The sequence below is a fragment of the Aegilops tauschii genome, chromosome 4, assembly GCF_002575655.3.
Source record: "Aegilops tauschii subsp. strangulata cultivar AL8/78 chromosome 4, Aet v6.0, whole genome shotgun sequence".
Lineage (NCBI taxonomy): Eukaryota > Viridiplantae > Streptophyta > Magnoliopsida > Poales > Poaceae > Aegilops > Aegilops tauschii.
This window is the reverse complement of record NC_053038.3, coordinates 410,660,022-410,680,084: the sequence shown is the minus strand read 5'-3', so window position 1 is coordinate 410,680,084 and position 20,063 is coordinate 410,660,022. Positions and strand designations below refer to the sequence as shown.

General features: G+C 51.9%; 1 protein-coding gene across 1 annotated transcript; it reads right to left on the bottom strand.

Annotated features, from left to right (window-relative positions):
* Nucleotides 1–12,523: 12,523 nt before the first annotated feature.
* On the bottom strand, nucleotides 12,524–14,439 carry LOC109778405 (cytochrome P450 CYP94D108). The gene has a single exon (XM_020336957.4). It carries the CDS (start codon nucleotides 14,179–14,181, stop codon nucleotides 12,607–12,609), a length of 1,575 nt encoding a protein of 524 aa, XP_020192546.1. The 5' UTR covers nucleotides 14,182–14,439; the 3' UTR covers nucleotides 12,524–12,606.
* Nucleotides 14,440–20,063: the final 5,624 nt, after the last annotated feature.

The following is a 20,063-nucleotide window of genomic DNA, read 5'->3' as shown; positions in this document are numbered from 1 at the left end:
AAAAAATTGATTCGCCCCCTGACTGCTGGGACCCACCAGCTACATCTTCGCACAGAAGGAAGTGCCTGACAGTCCGAACCCACCGGGTCAAAGCGTACACAGCGTTATCATTCTGGTCACGAACGTGTACGTACATACTGGTCGATGTAGAGGCGCGCACGTGTCGTAGTAGAGGCGCGCACGTAGCATGTACACGTACGTACAACGGCCAGGGTGCAAGAAAGAAAATACGGCCACGTACGTACATACGGGCGGGTCTCAAACGCCTACTCGCGCATACGTACGGCCAGGGCTCGTGTACATGGCTGGGTCGGAACGGAGAAACTGCGTCGTCGCCGTGTTCATGGGGAGGCAACGGAATACGTCGTGTTCATCGGGACGCAACGGAACGCGTGATGTTCATCGGGAGCCAACCGGCTTGGACGGAACAGCCAATGGAAACAAGGCCTAGCGTACCGCAGAATGGAGGAAACGGCCTTGTGTTTGATCGGGCACGGTCGAAACGGGATCTTGTTCATCGGGAGGGGTCTGGCGTACCGCAAAACGGAGGAAATGGACCTCCTACGGTGGAAACGGGGTCATGTTGATCGGGAGAGGTGTGGCGTACCGCAAAACGGAGGAAACAGACTTGTGTTGGAGCGATACTGTTGAAACGGGGGTCCTGTTCATCGGGAGGGGTGTGACGTACCGCAAAACGGGACTCCACGGGATACTGTTCATCTCCACCGTCAACTGCCTCCACGGGCTACTATTCATCCACCGTCGACGTCCTCCAGCCTCCACCTCCGACTGTTCATCCACGGGCTCCTGTTCATCCAGCCTCCACCGCGCGCTCCTCCACCGGCTACTGTTCAACCAGCGCTCTCCACGGGGTCCTGTTCAACCACCCCTCCATGGGCTACTGTTCATCCTGCCCTCCACCGGCTACTGTTCATCCAGCCCTCCACGGGGTCGTCCTGTTCATCCAGCCCTCCACGGGGTCCTGTTCATCCAGCCCTCCACGGGGTCCTGTTCATCCACCGGCTCGATCGATCGGGGTACTGTTCATCCAGCGGCAACGGCCTCTACTACCATGGGGTCCTATTCATCCAACCCCCTATCGGGAACTGTTCATCCAAACCCCCCAACAATGCTCACTGTTCATCCAGAGGCAGCATCGATTGGCTTCAGTTAGCAGCAATAGCGAAGGAATCACTCGGGTTCAGTTAACAGCAAGGGATCGATCGATCGCTCGGGTTCAGTAACGCGTAGCCTGCAGTGCAATCGCTCGGGTTCAGTAACGCGTAGCCTGCAGTGCAATCGCTCGGGTTCAGTTAGAGCCCAACGCCTCGCTCGGTTTCAGTTAGAGCGTAACGCCTTGCACACACGCACGTACGTACGAGAGAAATGCGCATCGCTCGATGTCGGTGTCAAAATCGGCGGATCTCGGGTAGGGGGTCCCGAACTGTGCGTCTAAGGTCGATGGTAACAGGAGATGGGGGACGCAATGTTTACCTAGGTTTGGGCCCTCTCTATGGAGGTAATACCCTACTTCCTGCTTGATTGATCTTGATGAATATGAGTATTACAAGAGTTGATCTACCACGAGATCGTAATGGCTAAACCCTAGAAGTCTAGCATGTATGACTATGGTAATGAGTATCCCCCTATCCGGACTAAGTCCTCCGGTTTATATAAGCACCAGGAGGATCTAGGGTTACACAGGGTCGGTTACAAGAAAGGGAATCTACATATTTGGTCGCCAAGCTTGCCTTCCACGCCAAGGAGAGTCCCATCCGGACACGGGTGCAGTCTTCGGCCTTCGTATCTTCACAGCACATCAGTCCGGCCCATGGCTAACAGGCCAGACGCCCGAGGACCCCTTAGTCCAGGACTCCCTCAGTATCCCCTGAACCTGGCTTCAATGACAAGGTATCCGGTGCGTAGATCTGTCTTCGGCATCGCAAGGCGGGTTCCTCCTTCCGAACTCCAAGATAGTCTTCAGACGTATTGAATGTGTCCGGGCCTGTAACACGCACCACACACAAGCACAGAGAGAGAAAATATAATACTCCACGAGTCCGATCCATTGACAACTTTTTACAACATGACATCACGTCTGCCCGGTCATAATTTTGAACCTTTTTCGTCTGTCACTCCACGTTCCGAGACGCAGTTGTCATTGGCACGTCATATCCAAGCAAAGATCGTGTCCCCTTATTAAGGGATTCTTTATCGACACGTACATGGGTAACCCAACCGTCTTTAGGGTACAACTCCTTGGGAATAGGCAAGCTTCAAGGCCCAGGAGGAGGCGTTCGATATTCACGGCCTTTATAAAGGGGTACAGACCCGTCTTTCTTCTCCATGCTTGCTTCTTCCTCAACCCTTAGTACTTCGAGTTCCAACACCTGGGTTTCAATCGCTGCAAGCCTCAGTCATGTCCGGATCCAGCCATCGAGGCCGGTGGGTGGCTTCTTTTGTCACAGAGGAGGATATCGCGAAGCTTCGGGCGGCAAGATATCTGACCGCAGAAATCCTCCATCGGCTTCCCACAGAAGGGCAGGTTATCCCCACCCCCAGATCCGGCGAGAGGGTCGTGTTTGTTTCCCACTTCCTCCGAGGATTAGGGTTTGCCCTTAATCCCTTCGTCCGGGGGCTCATGTTCTATTATGGACTAGATTTTCACGATCTCGCCCCAAACTCTATTCTTCTCATCTCGTCGTTTATCGTCACGTGCGAAGCCTTCCTCCGAACTCCTCCGCACTTCGGCTTGTGGCTCAAGACCTTTAATGTGAAGCCACAAGTGATGGAGGGGGAGCAGGCGGAGTGCGGTGGAGCCTCAGTGAGCAAGCTTACCAGCGCTGTTTGGCTAAAAGGATCCTTCACAGAATCTTCCGACTTATGGCAGCAGGAGTGGTTCTATATCACCGAGCCCCGTGGTTCCAAGTGGGCAGCTGCGCCCGCGTTCTGATCCAGCCCCCCAATTCAGCTTGCATCATGGATTAACAAGGGGTTGGACTGGGGATCAGTTGATGAAGTGCGAACTCTGCAGAGTCGCATCTGAAGCCTTATTGAGAAGGATATTGATCTTGTCAACATTATTCAGGTAATGCTAGTCCGCCGGACCCTGCCGTGCCAGCGACGGCCTCTCCGCATGTGGGAGTTTAATCCATAAGGGCCACGGACTCTTCAGCACTTCTTCGGCACTACGCACGAAGGAATGTGGAAATTATTTTTTGGGAAACGAAAACAATGGCCGGAGACCACCGAAGATACCGGCCTAGACTGTAACCATCCGGATACCACGGTAAGTACTCGTCCGCTGAACACCTCATAATCAGATATCCTGTGGTAAGACACTAAGCAAACCATCTTTTTCCAGGGCTGGATAAAGAAAGCGGAACGGATCAGGTGTCCGGCCCCTCTTCCCGAAGACTCAGCGGCCCCCTTGTTAACAAGGATGCTGGCACCGGCGCCATACCAGGCACCAGTAGGGGAGGGCAAGGCGGAGAGTGAGAAGACCCGGGATGACCTTTGTTCCGGAGGTAAATTAGATACTGAGTCTGGAGAAATTGACATTTCCTCGCCCGAAGACAAAGGTGAAAGAGAAGCAAGTATCCCTTCTCCATTCAGGAAAAAAAGGGCCGCCTCCGAAGGTTGGGAGGGGCGGTCTCCTAAGAGGGGCAAGATGCCACCGTCGAGCGGCTCGGGATTGGAAGGCGACGCCGTTGAACAACTCCGTCATGAGGACAAGCCCTCAACCAAATCGTAAGTGAATCCGGGGTGCTTTGATAGCATCCCGCTCCTTTCTTGTTACCGAAGAGACATGTGACGTGCCTGTGTATTTTTACAGTTTGGCATAGATTTTTCTGGGCAATCCTCTTCTTCGGGAGATCTCCTACCAGAGATGATGGAAAGCGAGACGCCTCCCCCGACCTCCTCGCCCCATAAGGCAGACGACTCCGAAGTGTCATCTCGGGGGGTTTTCTTGATCAACAAGCGGTGCAGGGGATGAAAGAGGCAGTACCCGAAGGTGGACCTCTGATCGTCCGGGATTCGGGAGCTAATAATGAAAGCCCCGGACTGTCCGGTTTTCAGCCAACGATGATTCTGGAGATGGGTGAACAGGTTCCTTCAAAGGATGGTCGTGCTCCTACAGCGGCTTCAGGAGACCCGGCGGCGCCGGATATATTGAGGGATATGCTGCGACAAGCATCTGTCTTGGGGGAACAGCGTACCTTGATGGGTACGGTGGTTGAGAAGATTCTGTCCGCGAAGAGCGGATTGAATGAAGCCTTCATGAGCCTGCTAAGAGGCTTCGAGGTTTGCGATGTAATATTTTCAACTATATTTTATTTGCAAAGATGACACCTGTGTATAGGTAGTAGCCCCTGAGACTCGGGTTGGTTTCCCATGGGAGGCAAACGGAGGATCAAGAACAAATACTCAAGGACTAATCTGATTAACTGGAACACAGGCTGCTTCCCCCCTGGCTACTTCCCGGACTACGGATATGGCCAAGCTGCAGCGAAAGCTTGATGTGGCAGGGGATGACATTGCATTAATCAATATGCGTCTTGACGAGTCGCAAGGTATGTATTCGGAGCAGTCCTTTCCCATATATTTTTGTAATATAAGCATGACGTTGAAAGTTATATACTGGGATATGCATGGCTGCAGATGGTGCTACCGCCGTTGAGATTCTTCGGGCGGAGCTGGCCTGAGCCAAGGAGCGGGCCCGGTTTAGTAATGCGGCTGCCGAAAAGGCATTGGCTGAGTTAAAGGTCGAACAAGCTGCTCGGCGCCAAGACGAGGAGAAAATATCCACGATTGGGCTTGAACTAAAAAATGCTACTAGCCGCTGTGAATTTCTTGAGAAGGAGAATGAAGCCAAAACGGCTGAACTTGACAAGGCCGTACGAGAGGCGAAAGAAGCGCGGCCTGAATCCAGAGCGGCCCATGAGGAGATCCGACAAGCTGGGGAGATTGCGGCCGGTAGGCCCTTTTTGCTGCAGGCTAAGTTCGGCGATCCGAACTATGCTCAGCTTAACCAAGTGTGGAGTTCTCCGGACGAGTTTTTAGACTTGCCGAAGAGTTCTTCCGATGCGACGCAGTTTTACCATGCGCGAGAGGGGTATGCAACGGAGAAGCTTTTCTGGTCACAATTTGGCGCGTCAAAGCGCCCTCTGTTGCTGAATGAACAGATGTACCAATGGGCCGAGCTTCATAGGATATCCGGCGCTGCCATGAAGAACGTCATAATCCGGCTGTGGCCAACTGAGCCTGTTCCGAATAGCTACTTCAGCTTGGGCAGCGGCTTGTTGATGCGGCGCCACGTATCGATGCTGTGAGGCGGTCGGCGTGCATTGAGGGTGCACGGATGGCCTTTGCCCGTGTCAAGACATACTGGGGGAAGATGAAGGCTATCGATGTTGCAGCGAAGAGTCCACCCAAGGGCAAGGACCATCACGCACCGGAGCATTATTTTGAAGACGTCTTAGAGGCTGCCCGCTTGATAGAGGGTCAATGCTCGAAAGACATAGTATTCGACTGAGGTGTAAGGGAATTGTAAAAGACAATTTTATATTTCATCTATTTTTATGTTTTGCTCGAAAGCTTTTTGTTCCTCCTATGCGGCCGTTTTTATATAATCTAAAAGTTTTCCAGTCGTCGGCTTCAGCCCCCTCGTAGGAAGTACGGGGGTGTTCGCAAAAGCATTTGATCACTCTTGACCCAACGTCTTGGTCCATGAAGGAGGTGACAATGCGGCGAACCAGGCAATCAGACTATAGGGCGTTAACACTTTCACTTAGCCATAGGAGTTTTATGGTGGGTCTACGATATAGCCCATGGTATGTACGCGGCTTATTTTTAGTACGATGCGCTGTACAGATGATCTGAAAAAGATCCTTCATATAACACGGAGAGAATCGCTAAAGATTCTAATAAGTCGTCGAGTGGTTGACCAGCTCTCGCCGCATCATGACAGTCAGTTTTTGGCTTTCTCTACTAAGGTGCTTGACCAGATGAACCGGAAGCACAATCGCAGTAGTTCTCCCTTTACTACCCTAGCCGATAGAGCGGAACGTAGGGTAGCAAGCACAGGAGCCGGGCAACCCAACTATTGACCCAAGACATGATTCGGAGCTGATGCATATAAGGCCAAACTCGCGACGCCGAAGTATGCTATAAAGCTGTTCGGACTTGCCGGCAACTCATTTGTTCCCATACCGAGCCCCTGGCGAGTTATGCCGAGGTGTGTGCGTAAAACAACCACAGGAGCAAAAATTCGGGTCGATTAGGAAAAAGTCGATACTGGACACTGGTTACGTGTACTGGGAGCTAAGTGATAAGCCAATTATTATATAGATAACAAAGCCGCAACCCTGGCTATTTGACATGCCCGGGGTCGAAGGCTGATGAAAAAGGCACTTTACAGGCTCGGAATAGAGAGCTCAGTCTACAAAAAGTTATTTTGGACCTCCTGTCGCACGTCTGCGCCGCCTGTCCTCGGTTAAGGGATTCCTTGACAGGAATAACCCTTGGATGATTGTACGAACCCGAACTCTGGTAGAGTCCTCGGGGTGACCGGCCCTTGAGCTACCTGTGGAGGGGATAATAAAAAGGAAAAAAGGGGCAGTTAGAAAAGTAGGGGGGTTGCAGGTACACCCATACTGTGCTTCCGCCGGTGCCCAGGGTATTGCAAGTGCATAATTATGTATGCGCGGTACCCACTTCGAAGGCATATTAGGCGGACGGCGGAAGCTGAATTGCTAGTCCAATATGGACATTGATCGGTCATGTTGAATGGAGACCGGCGGCGTGATGGCCGAGGTGGTATGCGGCGTGATAAGGCCGCTGTGTAGTTCGGCTGAGCTAGCCGTGGTATGATCTCCTGTACGGAGGGAGTGTTTCATGCGCTCACCTCTAGGGGTGTGTGTCACGTATACCATGTTTACTGTTTTTGCTTCGGGGGGAATTTGCTTCTGACCCCCGGTATTTGGTTGGTGGATCTCTTCGTCGTCCCTATCACCGGGAGGCCTCGTCCCCTTGTGTTTGGCTTTGAGCTTGCCGGCCTGCTTGAAGACCCAACAGCTTATGTTGGTATGATTAGCTGGTTTATCGGGGTGGCGTGAATCTGGCAGGGTCGATCCAATATCCTATCTAGATTGGATGGTCCGTCTCCGTTCGCCTTGAATGGCTTTTTCCGTTGACTGGATTGGGGGCTGCTGAATCCGGCGTAGACCGCTATGTCGTGTGATCTTTCATTATCATTGCAACTTTTGTGTTTGCTACGTCGTGGCTTGCCATTGCCGTCTTGGATTTCGGAAGTGCCCGGGTCGCAGGTGATGTTGCTTCTACGAGCGAGCCAGCTGTCTTCTCCCACGCAAAAGCGGGTCATTAGAGCGGTAAGGGCTGTCATGGATTTAGGTCTTTCTTGGCCGAGGTGGCGGGCAAGCCATTCATCCCGGACGCTGTTTTTGAAGGCCGCAAGGGCTTCCGCGTCCGGACAGTCGACGATTTGGTTCTTTGTAACTAAGAACCTAGTCCAGAGCTTCCTGGCTGACTCTCTGGGCTGCTGGACAATGTGGCTTAAGTCATCGGCATCCGGTGGCCGCACATATGTTCCTTGGAAGTTGTCGCGAAAGGCGTCTTCCAAATCTTCCCAGCTGCCAATAGAATTTTCCGGCAGACTGTTTAACCAGTACCGAGCTGGTCCTTTGAGTTTGAGTGGTAGGTATTTGATGGCATGAAGGTCATCTCCGCGGGCCATGTGGATATGGAGGAGGAAGTCCTCGATCCATACCGCGGGATCCGTTGTTCCATCGTATAATTCGATGTTCATGGGTTTAAACCCTCTGGGAATTCATGCTCGATTACTTCGTTTGTGAAGCAAAGAGGGTGTGCGGCGCCTCTATACTGGGCCACACTGCGACGTACCTCCAATGGAGTCTGTTTGCAGTTTTCGGCCCGGGCGTGGCTAGGTTTGTCACGTCCGAATAGGTAGCCGTCGTCGCGTGTCGATGCACGTCCTCGTGACCCGTAGATCGATCTTGTGTGTCCTGCTCTACTGTCCAAGTCCTGTCGACGGTCGTATGTACATCCCCGAGCTGTTTTATTCTTGCCTTTACGGTGAGGTGGGCGGTCTGGTGTTCGGCTTGAGTTGCCGCTTTATCCTGACCGCGTGGCGGTCGGTCGGCTGCGTTGTGCGATGATGGTACGGGCTCCAGCGCCTCGTCGTCGAACTGAGGTAACAATTTGCGCTTCGGGTAATTTTTGGCTGGGCCGTTGAGGCCGTATTCTTCGACGGCCAGGACTTTGGTCCATCTATCAATGAGCAGATCTTGGTCAGCTTGAAGCTGCAGCTGCTTCTTTTTCAGGCTCCTTGCAGTGGCTATTAGCCGGCGTTTAAAGCGCTCCTGCTCGAGAGGTTCTTCAGGCACGATGAATTCTTCATTGCCGAGGCTCTCCTCTTCCTCGGAGAGCGTAAGATAATTACTATCCTCCGAGTCTTCATGTATGGCCTGTTCATCAGGGCTAACGTGCCCATCCTCCCGTTCATCCTGTTCGGAGATTGCCCCGACAGGGTCTTCATTGTCTTCGGCTTCATCCGGAGTATTATTTTCTCCGGCGCCGGTGTTGTTGTCTTTTGTACGACGTGACTTAGACCGGCACCGCTGACGCCGGTGCCGGGGCTGTGTCTCAGGAGGTTTGTCCTTAACTGGATCCTCCTTGTCATCGTTGTTAGTTTCTTTAGGTGTATCCACCATGTATACGTCATATGAGGAAGTGGCCGTCTAGCATCCGGTAAGCGGCGGGTTTCGGCCCTGCTCCTCGTCGGCATTGTTGTCTATACCGTCGATGTCGTCGGAGCTGTAATCAAGAACGTCGGTTAAGTCTTCGAAAGTGGCTATGAAGTGGGTGGCGGGTGGGAAACTGAATTCTCCCCCATCATCAGCCTCCAGTTCAAACCGGACATAATTCGGCTGTGAGTCCCCCGCCAGGGACAGATTCTTTAATGAGTTTAGCACATCGCCGAAGGGCGAGTGTTGGAAGATGTCTGCGGCGCTAAACTCAAAGATCGATAAGCGATCAAGTTCGGCATCCACGGATGCACATGGCTCGGAATTTATGACTAGAGACGAGTCCGGAGTTCCGGTGACAAAGACATCGTGTGACTTTAGGTCTATGTTCGGCTCCAACGTCGTGGAATCTGTGGCCTCCGCGGTGGGGTTGAGCCTCCTATCCTTGGATGGCGCAATATGCTCCGGATCTACGGCCAGAGCAGTTACAGGAGCAATCTCCTGGATGCGGTCCGATGACAGATTTAGGTCATGTTCATCGGGGTGACCAGGAGCGATCGCTGCGGTCTCGAATCCAGCGAAGATCAAGTCTCCACGGACGTCCGCAACGTAGTTCAAGCTCCCGAACCTGACCTGATGGCTAGGGGCATAGTTGTCGATCTGTTCCAGACGGCCAAGCAAGTTGGTCCGCAGTGCGAAGCCACCGAATATGAAGATCTGTCCGGGGAGGAAGGTTTCTCCTTGGACAGCATTGTCGTTGACGATTGAAAGGGCCATCAAACCTTTTGGGGACGGCACAGTGGAACTCTCAATGAAAGCACCAATGTCGGTGTCAAAACCGGCGGATCTCAGGTAGGGGGTCCCGAACTATGCGTCTAAGGTCGATGGTAACAGGAGACGGGGGACGCAATGTTTACCCAGGTTCGGGCCCTCTCTATGGAGGTAATACCCTACTTCCTGCTTGATTGATCTTGATGAATATGAGTATCAAGAGTTGATCTACCACGAGATCGTAATGGCTAAACCCTAGAAGTCTAGCCTGTATGACTATGGTAATGAGTATCCCCCTATCCGGACTAAGTCCTCCGGTTTTTATAAGCACCAGGAGGATCTAGGGTTACACAGGGTCGGTTACAAGAAAGGGAATCTACATATTTGGTCGCCAAGCTTGCCTTCCACGCTAAGGAGAGTCCCATCCGGACACCGGTGCAGTCTTCGTATCTTCACAGCCCATCAGTCCGGCCCATGGCTAATAGGCCGGACGCCCGAGGACCCCTTAGTCCAGGACTCCCTCACTCGGCCCCCGACCACCCACCGTAACCGGGAACTCCCCGATATTTTCCTCGCCCTCACTTCTACCACGGTTTTTGCTGTCATGGACGGCTCAAAGAATGTCATGCAGCTGCGTCTCCGGCCCGCCCAGGACGAAAAGCCCATTTTCTGTCATGATTTTTTGTCATAGAAGTAGGAGCCCACCACATCTATGATGATATCGGGTTTTGTCACAATTATTGTCATAGAAGTGTCATAAGTATGACAGAAAAAAAATTCGTACAGCCCAAAATGTCACGGATGTGTCTTTTTTTGTAGTGAGAATTGGGCCAGAAGGGCCCAATAGGGGAGGCGCCCCCCTCTCCCAGGCAGGGGAGGCAGAATTGGGGAGGGATTCCCCTCCCCTAGGCCAGCGCAAGGGAGGAGTCATTCCCCCCCCCCCCCCATTGTGTGGCGCCCCCTCTAACCTATATATACTAGAGGTTTTGGACACTTTTGAGATATACATGTTTTGCAGCATCCTCTAGCTCTCTAGTCTAGTTCCAATTAGAGCCAGATCTAGTTTCTCTAATCCTCATAATTAGAAGTCTAGTGTGGTTCTAATCTCCTCCCTCTAATTCTCAAGCGACGATTAGCTCTGGATGGCGAAGCACTGCCAGATCGTAAAGACCGTACGCTTGCAATCTTTGGAGAGGTCGTGCTTTCGGTCTTACGTTCGAGGCACTCTTCCTGGGCGGTTTGCGGGATTGTTCATCTACGGTTCGAGGGACTCCAAAAACGATCTACACCGACTTTTCTTCCACCGCAACTCGAAGGTGCTAACGATGCGGTCCAAATCTCATCTTTATAGTGTTCCTAGGTGATCGTAGGGCGATTTTTTTTGTTTTCTACTATGTTTCCCAGCACTATTAAGCCCACATGTGTGTGTGGCGTTAGAATTAAGCACAACGGAGCCGAGAGACAAGGCATCGATGTTCAGACGCCTGAAGTGTCATCTCTCATTTCCCCTTGTGCTTCCTCCTTAATCTCCTCCTTCTTTAGCAAAACAACCGATTCTACCTGTCAAAAAAGACGACTGATTCTAGGATTTATCGTCATTTGGTGTGTTGCCATTATGCTTACAACGTGATATTTGAATGTGGATGCTCTTCATCCAACACAACCCTATCTACAAGAACAACAGAAGGGTCACAACTTTGTAAATGGTGGATGGAGAAACTGGGGCAAACCCGATAATTTCGACAAACATGTAGCCGGTACAACTAGTATCCACAATCACGCTTGAGATAAATACTTCGTGAAATCAAAAATATCAATTGCCAATGTATTGAGATGGATGATGATGAACTCTGTTGTTCGGCATGAGTTGGTTAGGCTTACTGTCAGTTAGTCATGCTGGGACTATGTCATCTTGTTCCATTCTCGGTAGATTACAATTCAGTTTTGGGTGCATTGACGACGGAGTTCGGCGTGCATCATGTATCATGGCCGCGGTGCACTGGGTGTGCTTACAATACTTGGGGAGAGGTATCATCGTTCTATCCGAAGTCGGGTTAGCGAGCAGACCCATTCGTGGTTCTCCTCGTTCTCCTTCGACATTCCCTTTATGAGGGGTTCTCCTCATTCTCCTCAAGGCACCTGGCTTTTCTTGGTTAGATGAAGATTGACATTGAAGATGCGTGTCCAACTTTCAACTTTAGGGCGCAGGTTGTTGCTCCACGGTTTAGGCTTTCCTTTAGTGGTATTGGTGTTGAAATGACATATCTGATTATTTTTATCATCTTCTATTTCATCGAAGACTGTGTTAGAACTATTTGTACGCCAGTTTGGGCATATTTTTTACCTGTGTCTGATGAATATGATTCTATAAGACTTTAGTAAACAATTTGCACTCCACTTCTTACTTATTTTAGCCGACTTAATTCTTTTCTATTGTTAAAATTATATATGTGTCATTGAATATTTAGTCTTTTCCCCATACGCTTTTCTCTTCCAAATGGAAGCCGGGTTCCTAACTGAACAACAGTTCAAATGATATCTAGATAACAAAAAAGAAAGTAGTGACTACACCAAGCTCATTGTACCCACAACAAATAGTAAAATAAAAAGTAGAAAATAAGTCTAAAACTTCAAGGCATTGATTATGAACAAATGTTTTAGGTGTTTGCAAAGCTTGGTGGCCAAATAACATTAAATGATCTTTGTACAAACCGAAATACAAATTCTGCTTGAAAGTGCATATACGCATGAGCACAAAAATTGTTCTTTGGAGAGAGCTCCTCGGATGTCATTTGGCCTCGAAATTTTACAAGCACCTGAAACATTTGGTCATAATCAAAGCAATCAAGTTTCAGATCTTTCTAAGTTTTTTTTTTTTGCTATGTTTCCGATCACGCGTGCATCAGGTGGAATGTTGGTGGGCGTAGAAAAAACCACTCTCCTAAGAAAAACACCATTGTGTATTCTGGAATTCATCTTTCACTCACTGACGTTCTTCTATACGGTTACCATATTTAAAACAAAATTTCCCTCCATCTTGTCGTCGTGCTCAATTCACTCTAGCCTTCACCCTCACCGGGAGCCCGTCCGCCATCCGCAACGTCAAGGAGGTCACCTGCCGCGGCCGGTACGCGCCGTCCACCGCGAGCTCGAACTCTTCCAGCACGCACGCCACGATAGACTTCATCTGGATGTAGGCCATCTCCTTCCCGAGGCAGATCCTCGGTCCCGCGTGGAACGCTATGTAGCGGAACGGGCTGTCCGGCTGGAACGTCCCCTCCGCCGGGTCCAGCCACCGCTCCGGCCGGTACGCCCGCGCGTCCTCGCCCCACACGGGCTCCATCCTCCCCATGGCGTACGAGTTGTACGCCACGAACCAACCTGCCCCCACCGCCGTGCCGTCCGGCAGGACGTCGGCGGCCTCTGCCCGCAGAAAGTTCACCGGCACCGGCGGGTACAGCCGCATCGACTCCGTGATGGCCGCGTGCACGTAGTGCATCTCCCTCAGCTCGTCGAGATCGAACCCGGGTCTGCCGAGATCACCGACCGCTCGGCGGGCGCGCACGGCGGCGACCTCGTCGCGGATGCGGCGCTCCACGTCCGGGCGCGAGGACAGCAGCCAGAAGAACCAGGTGAGCGCTGAGGATGTCGTTTCCCGCCCCGCGAGGAGGAAGCTGATCACTACGTCTCGGAGGGACGTCTCGGTGTAGCTCTCGCCCTGGCTCGCCATGAACCTCGACAGCAGGTCGTGCTTCTCGCAGCCCATGCTCATCTCCTCCCGCCGCGACCGTATGATGCGATCGGCGAAGCCGTGCACCATGGCAATTGACTCGCGCAGCCGCCGCTCGGAGCCCAGGTTAAGCGCCTTCTTTATCATCCAGAATCCTGGGACGGCGTACTGGAACCTGCCCGCGCTGAGATTGGCCGCGTCCCGGAACGCGTCGGCGAAGCTGCTGCTCGCGGTCGTCGCCGCGCTCTCGACTTCTGGGCGAGCGCCGCATCCGTCGTCTCCGTCCGGGAGCTGGCCGGGGTCGTGGTCGAAGGCGACGCGGCAGATATTATCGAACGCGTACCGCTCGAGCATGTCCTGGAGGTCGAGCTGGCTGCCGGACCCGGCGGCACGACGCAGGAGCGGGAGGAGCCTGCCGTGCAGCTCGCTGTGCACGCTTCGGGCCACGAAAAGGCGGAGCGAGCACGTGTTGAACTCGTAGCTGGCCGCCTTCCGCTGCGCGCGCCACGGCTCGCCGTCGGCGTTGAAGATGCCCCGGCCGAGGAAGTCGTGGAGCAGCGCCGCGAAGCGCTGGCCCTTGGGGTAGTTATCGAAGCTGGCGCGCATGATGTGCTCCAGGTTGGTCGGGTTCGCCGTGATGACGCCGCGGACGCCGCCGGGCCGGCGGAACACGAGCGTGCAGGTGGGCTGGAGCGCGAGCACCTCGGTGAGCCAGTCCAGTACGCGGTGCCGGTTCGCCAGGAACTGCGGCAGGTGGCCGAGCAGCGGGTACGGCCGCGTCCTCGGCGTGCGCTGCGCCGGCGCCTTCTTGTCGAGTCGCCACGCACGGAGGACGAAGACTGCGCCCAGGGAGAAGAGCGGTATCAGGAGGAAGGCTGCCAATGCGATTGCCATGGCCGCTAGCTGGATTCTACCTACCGTGTGAGGAAATTCGTGGGGTTTATCTCCATCGCTTGGTTTGGTTTTGTGGAGTGTAGGTGAAGGGGAAGAAGATAAGGCAGAGGAGGAAAAGAGCGTGGTGGTGAGCGAGCCGGTCCGCCACCGGTGAGTTCTTGTGCTGACCGCACACGTGCCGCCGGTCTGCCGCAGCTACGTTGCTGCGAAATGGGAACTTCGTACGCAACGAATCGGCGGCCCTTTCCGCTGAACTCCGTCACATTCGGCGGATAGGGAGAGATATTTGTTTATACATGCAGCCGGCATTTCTTTGCTTGATATGTATAGTAGCTAAGGCGTGCGGGGCAGCATGCACGTAACTTCAACTAGAGCTGCAACCTCCACATGGTAGTTCTTAGGCCACTGATAGGCGCCGTCGCGCCGTCGCACCGCAACCGCCCGATTAAGCCGCTACCTCTCGCGCATACGGTCTTCTTCTTCCTCGCGGTAAATGCCCCCTAGCCCCTACTTGCTCCTCGCCCCAAGTTGTCTCCGACTTGCAGGTCCCGTCGCGGCGCTTGTCGGCTCGCCGTCGCCACACGCCGGCGCAGCTCGCCGGTAGCAAAAAACTCGCCGCCGTCGAGGAAACCTAACAGCCGCATGCAGCTTACATGGTAGCAAAAAAAACATGTCAAGCTTTTGCGGGTGCCGGTTGCAACAAAAATCGCAGAAACGCTCAAAAACAGCTTCTGGTCCAGGCTCGGGGCTTCTCCCGTAGTAGCAAAAATCAGTAATGGTTGCAGCGAAAAAAAAATAGTCACGATTGTGCAACCTCATGAAAAAGGAAGATGATGGTAACAAATTGGTACACTTGTTCCAGCAAAAAAGAAACGTAGTAGCAGAATCTAGGTTGGATCCAACAAAATCGAAGACCATGGTAGCAAAATGTAGAGCGGGTTCCAGCAAAAAAAACGTACTAGCAGAATTTAGGTTGGATCCAACGAAATCGAAGATGATGGTAGCAAAATGTAGAGCTGGTTCCAGCAAAAAAAAGGCCACTAATAGGCGCCGGCGCACCGGCCTAATTGTTCGGCCGGTCCACTTTCAGCCGTCTGATTAAGTCGTCTGCAGTCGTACGATCGATGCAGTTGTCTGCCACACGAGCGCGTACGAAAAAAGACCCCATGCCTCTCATCGCTCCCTTTGTCTTCCCGGGTTATCGCTCCATTTGTCCTCGCCGCCATCGCCGGATGTCCTCGTCGCCGGTTGCCGCACCTCATCGGCCGTCCTCGTCACCCTCGCCGGATGTCCTCGTCGCCGGTCGCCGCACTCGCCGCCGGTCGCCGCCTGCACTTGTCTCTGACTCCACGCATGCAACAGTTGTGCCCTGCAATTGCAGCTCCGATAGCGACGGTTGCAGCTCCAGTGGCGACGGGCCCATCGCTCGCCGTCGACGCTCACCGTCCGCATGCTCGCCATCGTCAAAATCACAAACAAAAAAGGTGGGTTGGTTCCAGCAAAATTAAAGAACAGTTGTAGCACAAAAATACACCGGTTCCGGCAAAAAAATCCAAGACGATGGTAACAAAAATAATGAATGTTTGTTCCAGCAAAAATCAAAACGGTCATAACAAAAAGAAATTATGGCTGCAACAAAAAAAGAAAACGGTTCCGGCAATACTTGTCGTTCCAGCAAAACTATGAATCATCGTCGCTGGGGTCGTAGCAAAAAAATCGCTGTTTCCAGCAAAAAAATTGCTGGTTCCAGCAATGATGGATCGCAGCCGTGGCCGTCGCAACACGGCTGTCGCCGGTTCCAGCATTTGTTTTGCTGGTAGCAACTCCACCGGCCTGCGGTTGTAGCTCCGCCGCACCGGGGTAGCAGCATCTCCACCGCGAATCACATCGGTGGTTGGTGGTGGCCGCCCCGCTTGTAGCCCCGTCCTCCGCTGCTTGCCGCACCCCCCGCTCGCCGTCCCCTACACAGAAAAAGAGGGCATCAGCAGGAGGTGCGGTCGCAGCAGTCGAGAACGACGGCGTGCACGACATGGCGACGAGCTCACCTGGACGACCCATAGTGACGAGTGCATCCTGGCTGCGCAACTCCCCCCTTTGTAGCAGCTCTGAAGGGTGTGGTGCGGGCGCTGTCAATAGCCCTCTGTAGCTCAGAGGGTAGGGGAGGGAGGAGTAGAGAGAGGAAGGAGATAAGCAAGATTGGGGCTGCCGCTCCCATGGCTGACGATGGAAAAAGAAGTGGAGGAAGAGAGATGCGGGAGGAGGAGATAAGGATGGGAGGGCTGGGCGGTGCTAGGACCTACAAAACGAGTGGCCAGGGGTGTTTCTATCGTACAACACACGAGCGACCGGCCCAAGCGTTGCGCCGGCGCACCGCACAGAAACGTTTCCCAAAAAAAACCTTCCCGGATCTCCAACACTTGTTGCCGTCTCCACCATCGGCAGCTGCTAGTTGTAACAACCATGGTTGCTGGTTCCAGCATCTTCGGGCTCCGCTCCAGCACCATGGTTCGCCCCCCGTTTGCGGCAGTCGTCGGGATCCGGTTGCAGCCTTCCACCGCAGGCGTCAACGCTCGGCGTTGCAGCACCATGCTCCCCCTGGCCGCAGCTCCGGTCGTCTCGAGCAGCGGCGGATGCAGTTGAGAGAGAAAAAACGAGGGTAGGATGTTGGCTCGATGATCGGCTTTGTGATGCTCACCGGAGGAGAGGGCGGGCGAGAGAGACAGAGAAGACCAAGAGATAGCTCGGGCAAAGAGGGGAAGAAGAAAAGACAAGTGGACGAGAGCGATTTGCGGGAGAACATTAGGCAGAAGGAAGAGCGGTTGCTGGGCCCACGAGAAAGAGTTGTGCGTTTCGTTCGTGTCGAGAACGTATGGTCTGTTTTGATCGAACGCTGGTCGCGCGACCGGCCGAACGATTCAGCCGGCCCGCCGGCTGCAGACGTTTCCCTAGTTCTTATCACAGTTTTTTTGTCTAAAGGATAAATTATCACCAAATCTAACGTAGTTTGGTACTGTAGAGGGGAATAGAGAGGGAATTGGTGGAATTATTCGTTAATTGCCTGAGCCTCGTGGGCATATATATAGGAGTAAAGTGACCAACTTGGAGTACCAGACAATGTAGAATAAGATCCTACGCTATCTTATCTTTCCTAATAATCATAATACTCAACATCCCCACGCAGTCACAATGGTAGCGACGCGGACGGTGAGACCGAAGAAGAATCTGAAGGTAAGCCGGCGGACATTCCTCCCACAGTCGTAACGGGCGATGCATCGCGGATGTCGTGGCTGGAGTGAAAACCGATGAGGTTACTCAAGCAAGGGGTAGCCCTTTGTGCCGATGTTGATGTAGCCGAAAGCGCAAGATGGTGTAGCCGTGGTCGTGGTAGCCGTGCGAGGCACGCCTTGGTCGATTACGAGTCGGGATGGCCAGTGTTGAGGTAGTCGCCGTGGAGCCGCGGGCGCAAGGAGATGCCGAGTTAGTCATGGGTGCAGTGGTGTCGAGGTAGTGGTGCACCAGGAAGAAGATGGTGTTGACGAGGCATCGCTACGGGTTTGCCAAGCCCGGCGACACGTCATGGACGAAGGCACATGTCGGTGTTGCCAGCATCGGGCATGCGTAGACGGGACCTGCACGAGCTGGACGCCATGTCGAGAGTGCTAGCATAGAAGGACTCGACGACGGTTTTAGCGCCAGTCGACGTAGGGTAGAAGGTGCCGATGTCAGCCACGGTTGTCAGAGTAGATGAAGTGGTCGAGGAAGATGACGGCGATGCTGATAACCCACAAGTATAGGGGATTGCAACAGTTTTCGAGGGTAGAGTATTCAACCCAAATTTATTGATTCAACACAAGGAGAGCCAAAGAATATTCTCAAGTATTAGCAATTGAGTTGTCAATTCAACCACACCTGGATAACTTAGTATCTGCAGCAAAGTATTTAGTAGCAAAGTAATATGGAAGTAACGGTAACGATAGCGAAAGTAATATTTTTGGGTTTTGTAGTGATTGTAACAGTAGCAACGGAAAAGTAAATAAGCAAAGAACAATATGTGAAAAGCTCGTAGGCATTGGATCGGTGATGGAGAATTATGCCGGATGTGGTTCATCATGTAACAATCATAACATAGTGTGACACAGAACTAGCTCCAATTCATCAATGTAATGTAGGCATGTATTCCGAATATAGTCATACGTGCTTATGGAAAAGAACTTGCATGACATCTTTTGTCCTACCCTCCCGTGGCAGCGGGGTCCTAACGGAAACTAAGGGATATTAAGGCCTCCTTTTAATAGAGTGCCGTACCAAAGCATTAACACATAGTGAATACATGAACTCCTCAAACTATGGTCAGCACCGGGAGTGGTCCCAATTATTGTCACTTCGGGGTTGCCGGATCATAACACATAGTAGGTGACTATAGACTTGCAAGATAGGATCAAGAACTCACATATATTCATGAAAACATAATGGGTTCAGATCTGAAATCATGGCGCTCGGGCCCTAGTGACAAGCATTAAGCATAGCAAAGTCATAGCAACATCAATCTCAGAACATAATGGATACTAGGGATCAAACCCTAACAAAACTAACTCGATTACATGATAAATCTCATCCAACCCATCACCTTCCAGCAAGCCTACGATGGAATTACTCACGCACGGCGGTGAGAATCATGAAATTGGTGATGCAGGATGGTTGATGATGACGACGACGACGGATTCTGGAGCCCCGAACGGACTCCAGATCAGCCCTTCCGAGAGAGTTTAGGGCTTGGCGGCGGCTCCGTATCGTAAAACGCAATGAATCTTTCTCTTTGATTTTTTTCTCCCCGAACACGAATATATGGAGTTGGAGTTGAGGTCGGTGGAGCAACAGGGGGCCCACGAGGCAGGGGGGCACGCCCAGGGGGCAGGCGCGCCCCCCACCCTCGTGGACAGGTGGTGGGCCCCCTGGCCTTGATTCTTTCGCCAATATTTTTAATATTTTCCATAAATAAGTTCCGTGGAGTTTCAGGTCATTCCAAGAACTTTTGTTTCTGCACATAAATAACACCATGACAATTCTGCTGAAAACAACGTTAGTCCGGGTTAGTTCCATTCAAATCATGCAAGTTAGAGTCCAAAACAAGGGCAAAAGTGTTTGGAAAAGTAGATACGACGGAGACGTATCAACTCCCCCAAGCTTAAACCTTTTCTTGTCCTCATGCAATTCAGTTGATAGACTGAAAGTGATAAAGAAAAACTCTTACAAACTCTGTTTGCTCTTGTTGTTGTAAATATGTAAAGCCAGCATTCAAGTTTTCAGCAAAGATTATGAACTAACCATATTCACAATAATATTTAGGTCTCATGTTTACTCATGTCAATGGCATAATCAACTAGCGAGCAATAATAATAAATCTCGGATGACAACACTTTCTCAACACAATCATAATATGATATAACAAGATGGTATCTCGCTAGCCCCTTTCTGAGACCGCAAAACATAAATGCAGAGCACCTTTAAAGATCAAGAAATGACTAAACATTGTAATTCATGGTAAAAGAGATCCAGTCATAGTGATACCCAATATAAATTAATAGTAATGAATGCAAATGAAAACGGTGCTCTCCAGCTAGTGCTTTTTAATAAGAGGGTGATGACTCAACATGAAAGTAAATAGATAGGCCCTTCGCAGAAGGAAGCAGGGATTTGTAGAGGTGCCAGGGCTCGATTTTAAAGCAGAGATAAATAATATTTTGAGCGGTATACTTTCATTGTCAACATAACAACCAAGAGATGGCGATATCTTCCATGCTACACACATTATAGGCCGTTCCCAAATAGAATGGTAAAGTTTATACTCCCCCTCCACCAACAAGCATCAATCCATGGCTTAC